Source organism: Phocoena phocoena, chromosome 2 (genome assembly GCF_963924675.1).
Source record: "Phocoena phocoena chromosome 2, mPhoPho1.1, whole genome shotgun sequence".
In the NCBI taxonomy this organism is placed as follows: domain Eukaryota; kingdom Metazoa; phylum Chordata; class Mammalia; order Artiodactyla; family Phocoenidae; genus Phocoena; species Phocoena phocoena.
Window position 1 is genome coordinate 84644508 of NC_089220.1, and position 14942 is coordinate 84659449.

At 43.6% G+C, this 14942-nt stretch overlaps 1 protein-coding gene across 1 annotated transcript in view; it reads left to right on the forward strand.

Annotated features, from left to right (window-relative positions):
• The window catches only part of RTF1 (RTF1 homolog, Paf1/RNA polymerase II complex component), a 47741-nt gene extending 33384 nt beyond the window's left edge, over positions 1-14357 (forward strand). The window contains exons 6-18 of the mRNA XM_065871992.1: positions 520-631; positions 6060-6195; positions 6688-6865; positions 8375-8457; positions 9597-9684; positions 9792-9899; positions 10483-10560; positions 11089-11210; positions 11366-11423; positions 11866-11943; positions 12417-12512; positions 13245-13356; positions 13601-14357. Coding sequence (XP_065728064.1) covers positions 520-631; positions 6060-6195; positions 6688-6865; positions 8375-8457; positions 9597-9684; positions 9792-9899; positions 10483-10560; positions 11089-11210; positions 11366-11423; positions 11866-11943; positions 12417-12512; positions 13245-13356; positions 13601-13707 — 1356 coding nt within the window. The 3' untranslated portion in view covers positions 13708-14357. The remainder of the gene's footprint in view (positions 1-519; positions 632-6059; positions 6196-6687; positions 6866-8374; positions 8458-9596; positions 9685-9791; positions 9900-10482; positions 10561-11088; positions 11211-11365; positions 11424-11865; positions 11944-12416; positions 12513-13244; positions 13357-13600) is intronic.
• Positions 14358-14942: the final 585 nt, after the last annotated feature.

A 14942-nucleotide genomic window follows, 5' to 3' on the forward strand; every position in this document is an offset into this window, starting at 1 on the left:
CATATCATTTCACCATTAGCTGTGCTGTTTAACTCCATGGGAATTCTACTCAAGTCTGCATGTAAAAAGCAGCTCATTGGTGTGTGAGCACTCCTTAAGGGAAAGTTTGTAAACTTCCTGTCCCGGGTAGCTGAATCGGTTATGATGTTTACTCAGGTGTATGTCATCCTGGACTTGGTAATAAATGTAGCTGGGAAAATTAGTCATCTCTGCATTTATCACAAAAAGCTTTGTTGACAGTATTAACATATACTAGCTGTGATCTAGGGAGTGCTTCCGGAAAGTGTTTATCTTATACTTCTTAGGCTTTCTGTTTATTAGGCAGGTAAGACAAGGACTGACTTTACTGCTCTATCCTCTTTGTCCACAAGAGGATGCTCTCTCCTCTTAAGCAAATTTCAATTTCTGCAACCAATATATATAGATTCACATTGGAGAACTGAATGATTTTTAGGTATAGAGAATGTTATCATCAGCTGTTGGTAAAAAGAGCCATCCTACATATTTTTCCCTTCCCAGGTAACATCCCATAACAAGGAACGACGTTCCAAACGGGATGAGAAACTAGATAAGAAATCTCAAGCCATGGAGGAGCTAAAAGCAGAGCGAGAAAAACGGAAGAACAGAACAGGTAGGTGGGGAAAATGTGATGGCTACTTTGTGTCTTTGATCATATGATTTAACTTCCTGATGCCAATTTTAATTTTTCCCCCTTTTTAGCTCTCTAGTATAGACAGTTCCAAACACATACAGAGAATAGTGTAATGAAACTCCATGAACCCATCCTCCAACTTCAGCAGTCAACTCATAGCTAATCTTATTAAATCTACACTGCCCTCTTCCTTTGGGTTATTTTGAAGTAAATCCCAGCATCATCATATTTCAACCATAAATATTTCAATATGTGTCTCTAAAAGATAAGGACTATTTTAAATGTAACTACAGTACTATTACTATACCTAAAAAATAGTAACAAATATTTTCTCCCAGTCTGTAGGTTGTCTTTTCATTTTATTTATGGTTTCCTTGGCTGTGCAAAAGCTTATAAGTCTGATTAGGTCCCATGTGTTTATTTTTGCTTTTATTTCTTCCCTTTTAAAAAATTATTTGTTTATTTATTTTTGGCTGCATCAGGTCTTAGTTGTGGCACGCAGGATCTTTCATTGTGGCGTGTGGGCTTCTCTCTGGTTGTGGCGCATGGGCTCTGTAGTTGCAACACACAGGCTCTCTAGCTGTGGCATGTAGGCTCAGTAGTTGCAGCATGCGGACTTAGTTGCCTGGTGGCATGTGGGATCTTAGTTCCCTGACCAGGGATCAAACCCACATACCCTGCACTGGAAGGTGGATTTTTAACCACTGGACCACCAGGGAAGTCCCTGCTTTTATTTCTATTGCCTTGGGATACTGACCTAAGAAAACATTGGTACGATTTATGTCAGAGAATGTTTTGCCTATGTTCTCTTCTAGGAGTTTTATGGTGTCATGTCTTATATTTAAGTCTTTAAGCCACAAAATAGTGATATTCTAATGTATCGTTCTTTCTTCATTTATTATCTGGTATGCTTCTAGAAAGAGAAACTTCTCATCAGCTATTCAGTTACCACCAGGGACATTTTGTATAGGAAAGGCAGAGTAAATTCTTGCCTTTTTTTCCCCCTTTTATTTACTAGTTTTCAAAAGAATGAGATAGTTCCTTGGCAAACTCCAAAGATAACCAGTGAAATTTGTTTATTTTGAATATCCCTGTGAACTCATGGATTTTAACATACTTTATGGGTTTTTTTAATATAAATTTATTTATTTTTATATTTTTATTTTTGGCTGCATTGGGTCTTCTTTGCTGCATGCGGGCTTTCTCTAGTTGTGAGCAGGAGCTACTCTTCGTTGCAGTGCACGGGCTTCTCATTGCGGTGGCTTCTCCTGTTGCGGAGCATGGGCTCAGTAGTTGTGGCTTGCAGGCTCAGTAGTTGTGGTGCACGGGCTTAGTTGCTCCTCAGCATGTGGGATCTTCCCAGGCCAGGGCTTGAACCAGTGTCTCCTGCATTGGCAGGCGGATTCTTAACCATTGCGCCATCAGGGAAGACCCCATACTTTATGTTTTTACTCCATTGCAATTATTATTATTATTGTTGTTGAGACTCAAATTGTCTTATCTTCAAGCAGTTGTAGCCTGTGTCCTTTTTTTTTTTTTTTTGTAGCCTGAGTCCTTTTGATGTAAAACCCCAGTAGTCTTTAATAGCTTTCTTGCTTTCTGGATTTGGAATCAGACATTTCTCTAAGGAGCCCTGGGTTTTTTTGGTTTTGGGTGGGGTTTTTTTTCTCATGAGAAATTGTATTTAGACACCATAGTCTAGACGCAGGAGTGCGACTGGGTTGGTTATTATTTCTAAGTCTTTTCAGTGTCCACAGCTAGGATTTTTTTTTTTTTAAGAATTTATTTTGAGCCTCATACTGGTATGTCCATTTCAAAACCAGGATACCAAGTTTTTTTGTTTTGATTTATAGCAACTTTCTTAAGGTATAATTAAGGTACCATACTGTTTACTCATTTAAAGTATACAAGGCAATGGCTTGTAGTATATTCACAGCTGTGTGGTAAAACTCAATGTGTTTTAAGATGTTTCATTACCCCAGAAAGAAACCCTATATCCCTTAACTGTCACCCCCCTCTACGGACCTGTTATCTCCCAGCCCTAGGCAACCACTGGTCTACTTTCTGTCACTATAGACTTGCCTATTCCGGGCATTTCATATAAATGGACTCATACAATATATGATCTCTTGTGTCTGGCTTCTTTCACGTAGCATGCTTTCTAGGTTCATCCATGTTGTAGCACGTAACAATACTTCTTTTATGTCTGAATAATATTCCATTGTATGGATATACACATTTTATTTATCTGTTCACCTTTTGAGGGACACTGGGTTGTTTCCACTTTTTGACTATTATGAATAATGCTGCTCTGAGCATTTATAGTGGAATTGTTAAAGCATATGGTAACTCTGTGTTTGACTTTTTTTTTTTTTTGCGTACGCGGGCCTCTCACTGTCGTGGCCTCTCCCGTTGCGGAGCACAGGCTCCGGACGCGCAGGCTCAGCGGCCATGGCTCACAAGCCTAGCCGCTCCACGGCATGTGGGATCTTCCAGGACCGGGGCACGAACCTGTGTCCCCTGCATCGGCAGGCGGACTGTCAACCACCGCGCCACCAGGGAAGCCCTGTGTTTGACCTTTTGAGAAACTACCAGGCTGTTTTCCAAGAGGCTTAACCATTTTGCATTCCCAGCAGCAACTTATGAGGGTTCCACTCTTTCCACATCCTCACTAACACTTGTCATTGTCTTTATGATTATAACCATTTCAGTGAGCATGAAGTGATATCTTGTTGTGGTTTTGATTTGCGTTTTCCTAATGACTGGTGATGTTGAGTATCTTTTTGTATGCTTATTGGCCATTTGGATATCTTCTTTGATGAAATGTCTAGTCAAGTCCTTTGCCCATATTTTAATCAAGTTCTTTGGTTCTTGTTGAGTTGTAAGACTTTTAAAATTATTTTGAATATTAATTCTTTATCAGAGACACGATTTACAGATATTTTCTCCCATTCTCCCATAGGTTGTCCGTTCACTCTTTAATAGTGTCGTTTGATGCATAAGTTAATTTTGGTGAAGTACTGTTTTCCTTCACTTTTTTTTCTTTTGTTGCCTGTACTTTCGGTGTCACATCCAATAAATCATTGCTAAATCCAGTGTCATAAAGCTTTCCCCTGTTTCCTTTGAAGAGTTTGATAGTTTTAGCTCTTACATTTAGGTCTTTGATCCAGGGACTTCCCTGGTGGTTCAGTAGTTAAGACACGCTGCCAGTGTTGGGAACCCGGATTTGATCCCTGGTCAGGGAACTAGATCCCGTATGCTGCAACGAAGATCCTGCACGTGGCAACGAAGATCCCATGTGCCACAACTAAGACCCGGAGCAACCAAAAGAAAAGAAAAAAAATGACCTTTGATCCATTTGAATTAATTTTTGTATACGGTGTAAGGTTAGAGTCCAGTTTTTTTTTTTTTGGCATGTGGAATATCCAGTTTTCCCAGCACAAGTTTGTTTTCGGTTTTTTTGTTTTGTTTTGTTTTTTAATATTTATTTATTTATTTGGCTGCATTGGGTCTTAGTTGCGGCACACAGGATCTTCGTTGCCATGTGCAGTATCTTCGTTGCAGCATGAGAGATCTTTAGTTGCAGCATGCAGGCTTCTTAGTTGAGGCATGTGGGGTATAGTTCCCTGACCAGGAATCAAACCCAGGGCCCCTCCATTGGGAGCACGGAGTCATAGCACTGGACCACCAGGGAAGTACCACAGCACAAGTTTGTTTTTTGTTTTTCTTTTGTTTTTTATAAATTTATTTATTTTTGGCTGCACTGGGTCTTTGTTGCTGTGTGCGGGCTTTCTCTAGTTGTGGCAAGCGGGGGCTACTCTTCATTGCAGTGCGTGGACTTCTCATCGCGGTGGCTTCTCTTGTTGCGGAGCACGGGCTCTAGGTGCGTGGGCTTTAGTAGTTGTGGCACGCAGGCTCAGTAGTTGTGGCGCACAGGCTTAATTGCTCCATGGTATGTGGGATCTTCCCGGACCAGGGATTGAACCCATGTCCCCTGCATTGGCAGGCAGATTCTTAACCACTGCACCACAAGGGAAATCCCCCCACCCCGGCACAAGTTTTTGAAATGACTGTCATTTCCCTATTGAATGGCCTTGACACCCTTGTTGGGAATCATCTGACCATATATGCAAGGGTTTATTTCTGGGCTCTCTATTTCATTGGTCTGTATGTCTGTCTTTTGAATGACTATGTTTTAAAGTCACTTGTTGGGAGTTCCCTGGTTGTCTAGTGGTTAGGATTCAGCGCTTTAACTGCCGTGGCCTGGGTTCAATCCCTGACCAGGGGAATGAGATCTTACAAGCCCCACAGTCAAAAAAAAAACCAACACAAAACACTTGTTATAGTTGTTTTTTGTGTGGTTGTGCCATCAAATGAGTACTTTGTTTTATTTTGCTTGTGATCTGTAGAGATGACTTTTTGTTCTGTTCTATGATTATACACGATGCAAGGTTCCAAAGTCAAATCTACTAAGCAAGGTATATTCAGAGAAATTTAGCATCTATAGCCTTCTCTTTCACCCCTTGCCTCCCTCCCATAGTAGATGACCACTTAAAAAAATTTTTTTTATATCCCCCCTTTTTATTTTTTAAACAAAAGGACACAGATTCACCCTCCATCTTAGATTAATGTTAGTGCATTATACACACTTCTCTCTGCCTTGCTTCTCTCACTTAACCATATATTCTAAAGATAACTCCTTAGTTTTTATGTTGAGCAATGGTTAGTAGATTACCTGTTTTTGTAAATAATTTTATTGGAATACAGTGATGCCCATTTTTTCATAATTGTGACTACTTTCTGTCTACAGTAGCAAAGTTGAGTAGTTGATACAGTGACCATATAATGCCTATCCTAAAAATATTTATGTGTTCATTTAAAACATTTTCTGACTCAGGATGCAGTGTAAGGCTCGGCTCTTTCCTTTTTTTACAGCTGCAGCGTAGTTCATTGGGTGGATGTGCTAGAGGTGATTCAGCCACTCCCCTTTGTGGACATTTGGGTTGTTTTCAGTCTCCTGCTATTACAAATAGTACTGTAAACTCAAAGTAAGTTTTTCCTGAAAGACTCTCTGAAGACATCTTAAGTTTATCCCCAATTTTCCTGCCAATCTTCAAGTGCCTTGAGAGATATAAAAGACAGCTGTCAGTAGAGTTGGTGACCCTTTTTGCCCACTTAGTGACAGTCTTCCAGCCCTTTTTTTTTTTTGTCTACCGCGGCTTTACATTCGTGTGTGACTTAAACTTTCTGGTTAACGTACTTGTTAACACAAGTAATCACAAACCAGGCCAGAGAGGATGGAGCTGTCTATTGGGTCCTTTTCCATGTTCCAGTTCTTTTTCAGGGATGAAAGATGTTTCAGCTTCTTATTGAGAGAATCTAGGTAAACATTTCCTCTTTTTTTAAGCTGAGCTCCTCGCCAAGAAACAGCCATTAAAAACCAGTGAGGTGTACTCTGACGATGAGGAGGAGGAGGAAGATGACAAGTCCAGTGAAAAGTCAGACCGCTCATCCCGAACATCGTCATCTGATGAAGAAGAGGAGTAAGCTGTGTACATTTTGGTCTAGTAGTCAGGATAGGTGGTTCTTTGGGGAAAGGCTTAGTGTAGTTTCCACATTTCCCCTGTTCGGGTGACGAACTTTGGTTTGGTTCCGTACCCTGAATTGCCGAGCTGGGTTCCCCAGCACACCAGCCCAAACATATACTTCTGCTGTTGGCTCTTAGCCTGTACCCCTGCACATTTTATCATGGCCAGGCGGGTAGGAGCTGCCTTCATGTCACCCTCAGATTGGCCAGGAGCTTCCATTAGTTTGCCTAGTCTGATAGGTTATCTGGGATGGCAGCCTCATTTGAGACAGTTCACACTACTGGTTAGGAATAGGATTCTAGTCCCACTTTCCTGTTGCTTCATTTATTTCTCCTACTGTATGAAATCACACATACTTCGGTTAAGTTTTAAGAAGTTGGTATTATTTATTTACCTTGATCTGTTTTTATGATGCACATTTTTCCCAGTGTCCTTTGTTCCTCACAGGAAAGAAGAGATCCCTCCAAAATCACAACCGGTCTCCTTACCAGAGGAACTGAATCGGGTTCGATTATCACGGCATAAGCTGGAACGTTGGTGTCACATGCCCTTCTTTGCTAAAACTGTCACAGGATGTTTTGTACGGATTGGCATTGGAAACCACAACAGCAAACCAGTTTACCGGGTTAGTATTTCTTTCCTTGGACAATTGTCCATGTTTTATGTTTTAAATATAATGATTCTTAGCTAGGAGTAGGAACTACTGAACAAATCTGTCACTTTTCCCATTTGATGGGAAAATAGACTCCAATTGAGATGCCCTTAGAGCAGTGACAGTCTGAGCCAGCCAGAGATCTATTGTGGCCTGCTGCCAGGAGGAGTACTTGGAGCCCAAGGGTTTAGATTTAGAACAGTTTTCTCTATCCTCTTTTCATGTAGATGTGAGAAGGCAGACACTTAACGAAGTATTTTTCAAGAGTTATGTAATCTGGAAGATTTGTTCATTTGAAAAATAAATAAATGAAAATTTTCCATGTTACATACTAAGTGACTTCTGGGACAGGGAGTTATATTGAGGTTTGAAAAATGATGAACAGGGACTTCCCTGGTGGCACAGTGGTTAAGAATCTGCCTGCCAGCATGGGGGACGCGGGTTCGAGCCCTGGTCCGGGAAGATTCCGTATGCCATGGAGCAACTAAGCCCGTGTGCCGCAACTACTGAGCTTGCACTCTAGAGCCTGCGAGCCACAACTACTGAGCCCGTGCGCCTAGAGCCTGTGCTCCACTACAAGAGAAGCCACCGCAGTGAGAAGCCTGCGCACCACAACGAAGAGTAGCCCCTGCTCTCCGCAACTAGAGAAAAGCCCATGCGCAGCAACGAGGACCCAATGCAGCCAAAAATTAATTATTTTTTTTTAAAAAAAGAATCTGCCTGCCAATGGAGGGGACACAGGTTTGAGCCCTAGTCCAGGAAGATCCCACATGCTGTGGAGCAACTAAGCCTGTGCACCTCCACAACTACTGAAGCCTGTGCTCCACACAAAGAGAAGCCATCGCACTGAGAAGCCCTCGCACCTCAACGAAGAGTAGACCCCGCTTGCTGCAACTAGGAAAAGACCACACGCAGCAACAAAGACCTGATGCAGCCAAAAATAAATTAATTTTTTTAAAAAACCTTCCAACCTAATAGAGATTATCTTGTGAGTTCCAGCTCTGCTTCTGTGGTCTAGATGACTAGAACATAGCTGTTTGATTTTTTTTCTTTTTGTTTTTGTTTGTTTTGTTCTGGGTTGTTTGGTTTTAACGTGTTTTGCCTCCTTCTGTGAGGACCAGGGGCCATGTCATGTCCCAGAAACTTTGGCAACAGAAACAGACCTCATGGTCTTCACACTTGATTGATAAAACTGACCTCTGAAATCCAGGTGCACCCCTTAGTAAGGTAGAATTAAGTTGGAGGGGAAGCTTCCAACGCCCCACCAGGCTAACTGCCTCCTCGCCTGGCGCTTGCTTAACTCTGGGCACAGGTGCCTGGCCGTCTGAGTTCTAAGCCCGAGAAAGGTGCCCAGAACACCTGGCAGCTGTGGGCTTCTCTCAGTGTGGGGTCACTCATCTGCACTCATGCAGATGGAGCCAGAGGGTGGGGTGGAGAGCTCTGAAAGAGTCTGTTGTGATTGGTGTCTCTGTCCTCACTTAGGTTGCTGAAATCACGGGTGTAGTGGAAACTGCCAAAGTTTACCAGCTTGGTGGCACCAGAACAAACAAAGGGCTACAGCTACGGTAGGAGAGGTGCTTCTGTGGCAGCTTCTGCTCCCGTGCAAACAGGCACTGCCTGTTGCGGCTGTTATTCACTCCCAGTGTGATGTTTCTTGTTACAGTAATACTGTTTGTGTTATCCCCGCAGGGGACTTGGAGGGAAACTTGTATTCTGCCTTTGCCTATAGGGAAAGTAGGATATATCTCTCTCATAGGGGAAGTCAGGGATATGGAGCAGTGGGACACATAGAAGGAAAATGTCAGATTGCGAGACCCCCTCCTCCCAGAATCCTGCAGGCATTCCTCGGTGAGCATGGTCAGGAGGCTTGCTTCTGGTCCTGGCTCCATCACAAACTAACTTGATCTTTCACAAGCCAGGTTACCTTTTTGGACTTAGTTTCTGCTTCAATAACATGATATTGACTGACTGCTGGCTACATGCCACAGTTCTAGGCATCAGGATAGAAGCGAGAACAAAATACACACACAAATCCCTATCCTCTTGGAGCCTGAAAATTCTAAAGGCCCTATATGGGAAGGAACAGAAGTAGCTTGCCAGGTGACTGCAAATAGTGGGTCATAGACAAGGCTCTGCCATGGCCTTACTTGGCCTCTCTGGTCTCTCTCTTCCCTTCTCCCATTCCCATCATTTCTCCTGGACTGTTTGAAAAGAGCCAGTTGCTGTGGGCAGCAGCCATGACGTGCTGAAAGTGACTGTCTCTGGGAGGATGACACTGACTCACGTGGCCAGCACAGGAGTCAGTAGAATGGCAGTGTTCTTTCTAGGGATAGAGCTTCCTTGTCATTCAGATATCTGTAATATTTCATATTCTTGATGCCAGTTGACCGTGATGGATTTTATTGTAAATGGACTTTTGAAGCACTGGCCAAATCCACTTGTTTCCGGGGCTCACTTTGATTTTTAGTCCCTGCTGTCCGTTAGAACAACCTGGGAGGGGCTTTTTGTGTGTACAATTTCAGTGCCTGGTTCCTACTTCCAGAGATTCTGATTCAGTTGATCTAGAGTGGTGCTTTGGCACTAGAAGTTTTGTAAATATTCCTAGATGATTCTAAAGGGTAGCTAGGATGGAAGCTAGGTGGGGTTGCTCTTCTGGCGCTGCAGTCAACATACACATTCCTGAAGCTGCTCTTTTTTTGTGTAGGCACGGCAGTGACCAGCGAGTGTTCCGCCTAGAGTTTGTCTCAAACCAGGAGTTTACTGAAAGCGAATTCATGAAGTGGAAAGAAGCGGTAAGTGGACAGACAGCACCTCCCTAGCAGTTGTTGATGAAAACACTGAGAGAGCCTCTTTCCAAAACCCTTTATCATAAATAACCTTTTATCATGTTTTGGTCCAGATGTTCTCTGCTGGCATGCAGTTGCCCACTCTAGATGAAATCAATAAGAAGGAATTATCTATTAAAGAAGCTCTTAATTATAAATTCAATGACCAGGACATTGAAGAGGTAAGAAACCTGGTACCCCAGAGTCCGGAGGCTCATCAAGAACCAGTGTTAGAGAAGATCATGCCTTTCTTTTCTTTCCTGTATCTTGACTTGTATTTTTGGCTCTGCTACTGTTGCATGAGAAAGAGGGAATACTATTATCGCTACCTTATTATTTATAGTTCATCAAGATTTTCTCCATACATTCTCACTTGAAGTCATAGACTAAGGAAGTGTATTCAGGGTTCAGGAATCTGTATTCTTCTTCTAGGCTTGGTCCTTTAAGAGTTTTCTTTTTCCAAAACATTTTGGTAACCTTGATCTCTGTTCGCTGGGACAGTGGCTAGCCTGACAGTACAAGGTCCTTGGGCTGCTGCTGTTTATTGGTGCATGTTTCTTCCCACTATCCCAGAAGAATCTCCATGACCCTGGAAGCAGCACAGCATCCCTTGGAATGAACTCGCTCTCTCTGTGGGGCATGGCATTGCTATAGGAAGAGCAGCCCCTGTTTAACTAGCTGCTTACCTCCAAAATGGGCTCACCTATCTTGCCTACAAAGCTAATTTAGAAATACCTCACTGCTGGTATCTCCTCTCTGGTACAGATTGTAAAAGAGAAAGAAAGATTCAGGAAAGCTCCACCCAACTATGCTATGAAGAAAACGCAGCTCCTAAAGGAAAAGGTGAGGACTTGTGGTTGAGCCTCTCTCCCTGTCCTGTAAGGAGATGTGGAAATCAAACTTGTTCACCGTCTTTCAAGTTAGTAGTGTCAGGATTGGGAGAAAATGCTGGGCTCAAAGGTAAGCAACAGTGCTTTCTTGGCACCTGGGCAGCATCCTTTGGCTGTTTTCCTTTCTATAAGTTGAAACTGATCTTGCTTGTTCCATTTTCCTCACTTTCTAGTCACTTTAGTTTCGTGTGTAATAAGATAGACCCCAGGGTAGTATCAGCACTGGGTCTGAACAGACGAATGATATTGCCAAGCCCAGCTGCGGTGGGTGGTTTTCTGTTCTTCACATCAGGGTGGGGTGAGCCTTGTTAGGCTGAGTTAGCCATGTGGGGCCTGGGTTCTACGGTGTTTGTTTTCAGTACTCTTTCACACCTCCTGTCACTTGTTCATCATGTGAGGTATCTTGCCTGTGCTGGAAGTAATGGGACATTTAATATAGAGCCAGTCATAGCCAGAATCTCACATGTCTCTCTATGTGCAGGCCATGGCCGAGGACCTGGGGGATCAGGACAAGGCCAAACAAATCCAAGACCAGCTGAACGAGCTGGAGGAACGAGCAGAGGCCCTGGACCGCCAGCGGACCAAGAACATATCTGCGATCAGGTGTGTTACAGATCCTTGGTCCACAATTATCAGGCGAGCCTGTGGCCTTGTACGCACTGTGCTCCAGTGGCTCCACGTATCTCCCGGGTGAGGACTCAGTGGTCCCCTCCCTCCTTTCACAGCCCACTGACTCATGCCTCTTACTCACCCCACAGTTACATCAACCAGCGGAACCGGGAGTGGAACATTGTGGAGTCTGAGAAGGCCCTTGTGGTGAGTAAGACAACTTTATCTGGATCACTGAAAATAATTTTAATTAATAAAACAATATGTAATCTTTTCTGTATCTTGCTTGAGTTTATCTTTCAATTACTGAAGTAACGTGTACACTTAACACACACATAGTTTCTCTGTAGGCACACATACAAGCACATAAGTTATTAATTCATAATAAAAAGCAGCAGACTTCTACCCTGTCTTATCCCTCCCCATCTTTAGATTCTACTCCATGCGTATTCATTTTTATCAGTTTCCAGTCTTTTTCTTTTGGTTGTTGCCCCCATAATCTGCTCTGGTGTTCTTAAAGGGAAAAGGATGATAGACAGCCTTTGACTTTTTTTAGGACCTTTCAGACTGTTATTTATATGTAAGCTTACGATGAATGAGAGGCGGGGGGCAGGAGATACAGTTCTGTAATACATGCTCTCTGTTTCAGGCTGAAAGTCACAACATGAAAAACCAACAGATGGATCCTTTTACCAGGCGACAGTGTAAACCTACCATCGTTTCTAATGTGAGTGCCTAGAGAGGACGTTTTTAGTCAGGACCTAGATTCTGGGACATAAAATGAATTCCATTAGGAGATTAATAAAGAAGTTAAAAATAATATTGTCTTAGTGGGATTTGCTTGCCTCAAACTCTTGGGTCTGGATACTTCCTTTTTTTATCTTACTCTAGGACATACAGGTAGTGAAAACCTGGCATGGATTTGTAGAAACCTATGGACTAACCGCCTATGCCAGGGCAGGTTTACCAGTGCAGCAGAGGTGAGGAATGTGTAGGCTGAAGCGCCTAGCTAGGGCCCGTCTGGGCTGGGCTTCAAAGCTTTTAATTGCCCCTTTTTGCAGTGTGGAGGAAAACCCCACTGATCTGCTGATGGGCCCACTGTGGTGCCTGTGATGTTAGTGGTGGTAGGTGGGAAAGAAGCTGGTGGTAGGACTGTGTGAGTGTTGAACAATCTCTAAAATAACTTGCATTGTCTCTCAGTCCAGAGACCCGGCTGTTCAAGCTGCCATATTGGCCCAGCTGAACGCAAAATACGGTTCTGGAGTGTTACCAGATGCTCCAAAGGAAATGAGCAAGGCAAGTATACTACTGGAGCTCGGCCGCTGGTCCGGACACCAGAGGCACTTCCTGGGTCGGGTTTGATTGTCCCCACCTGGAGGAACATGGCGTCCCACTTGCAGTCCTTTCTCCATCCTCATTATTTACAAATGTAATAAACAACTACTGAATTCTGGTCAGATGACCTAAATTCTAAACCCAACACCACTACTTAATGAAGTCCTTGACTATGGCTTTAGGCAACTGACCTCTAGCCCTCTAATCCACATTTTCTCATATGTAAAGTGGGGGTAATATTATATACCCTGCTTATTTAACTCATAGGACAATTAGAAGGAGTAGTTGACGTGTAAGGATGAGGCAGTTGTAAAAGTGAAAGTTCTTTGAAAACTAAAATATTAAACCAAGAGAAACTGCCCGTTTAGAAGCCATTTTCTGCCTTTTCCTGAGGAGCCCAAACTGTTCCAGGAATTCCTAAAATCTTGGGTCAGAGGTGGCTTGTTGTCTTAAGCCCACCCTTTCTCCCTCACACCACAGACATGAGCCTTCCCTTCCCTCTCCTCTTTTAGGCTCAGAAAAGAAACTTCTTTGTGGCCTCTCCTGTCCTCCCTCTGAGAGAAGGAATCAGAAAAGGGCCTTAGTAGGAAGATCTAATGAACTCGAGCAGGAGCCTTTACCGTTAGTGGTCACTGCTTCTTGAAGTCCACTTGCATTTATACTTTGTAATTACTTTTTCTCTTCACATTGCAGGGTCAGGGAAAGGATAAAGATTTGAATTCTAAGTCAGCCAGTGACCTCTCAGAAGACTTGTTCAAAGTACATGATTTCGACGTGAAGATTGATTTACAAGTTCCCAGCTCAGGTAGGTGAAGGTGCAGATTGGTGATGAGCAAGGACCACTTGGCTCCATGGCTCTCAGCCAGCAAGGAGGCCTGATTTTAGGGAAGAAATGGGGGTGTCTGCTTACCAGTATTTATGGAGACCAGAGTAAGACAGGCTGCAGGTCTGTTTTGAGAGGGAACAGGGACAGTAAGGAAGGCTACCTGAAGGGGTGAAGCACAAGACCAAAGGACCTCAGATGCCGATTTGCCTCTTCTTTCCCATAGAGTCAAAGGCTTTGGCCATCACCTCCAAGGCTCCGCCAGCCAAGGATGGAGCTCCAAGGAGATCTCTGAACTTGGAAGACTACAAAAAACGACGAGGGCTTATTTGAGCACACCCAGCCTGCTGCTTCTGACCCTGCATGCCCCATCACGGTGCCCCACCTTTCCTCTTTTCCTTTGATTTGCCCTCACTGGGCTGGAGCAGCAGTAGAACTGGGAAGAGACTCTAAACTGCCAGTCATCTGTAATATAAACCATTTGCTGTATAGACTTCCCTTGTCTGCAACATCTCCCACCAACCCCCCAGGCCCCACCCAGTGTGAACCTGGGCTCTCTTGGGCTTTATCCATGTCTTTAGATTTGTGTTTGCCTTTTTTTTTTTTAAAAAAAAAAACCAGCACAATTCATTGGCCACTCTGCACGCATTCAGTGTTACCGTGGAGCTGGGATTCTTGCTGGAGCCCCTGGCGGTGATAGCAGCAGCACTGGGCAGCCTCCTCTATGGACTGCCTTGGACCCAACCATTGAACATTTGGCACCTGACCCTCTGGAGGGAGTGGGGACTGGGCACCTGCAGTCCTCCTTCTTCTCTCCTCATCTTTCTCTTCTTCCCATCTCTGTGGAAGAAGGATTTTCAAAACCAGTTTAGTTTCCAAAAAGTGTACATTTGTGGGGAGGGTGGGGGGTCTATTTGAGAGAGAGTGTGTATGTGTGTATGTGTCTGTAAGTGTGTGGATTTTTTTATCATTTTTTAAAAATGCAGTACTCTTTGTATCAGTCTGTCATGGGTCTATAGCTGTTTCAGATTTTTTTCAGCTGTACTTGAGCATCTGAAACTGCAAGAAAGAAACTCATTAAATGTGATTCTTCTTACTAAACAGGCCTGACTGCTGTAGCTGTGTAACTTCCCCTCCCCCACCTCCTCTTCCCCATCACCTCCCCCACCTTGGAGAAATCTCCCCAGTTTGGCCCCTGCCCTGTCGGCAGGTGGGAGGGAAGCCCACAGCCAGGTACCAGGGAGGGCAGTGCAGGTGTCTTGCTCAGACCATGTGTATAGCCCACAGCCTCCTGGCTGAATGTAGAGTGTGTCTGTTCTCCACCCCATGTACTTGTCTCTTCTTAGTGATTCTGTTTTGCCATTTCAGCAAGAATAATATTTTGTTCTGTTTTTTAAGAGAAAGTATTCAACATGAATGTGGAGAGAACGAACACAAAGATTTAGGTTGCAAATGTTACAAGCATGTGCAGTTCTGTGTGTGTGTATACATATATATATGGTAAGCATATACATTGTTGTGCAGCTAGGGTGAAGCCAGCAAAGAAGTATGTATGTCTTTATGAAATG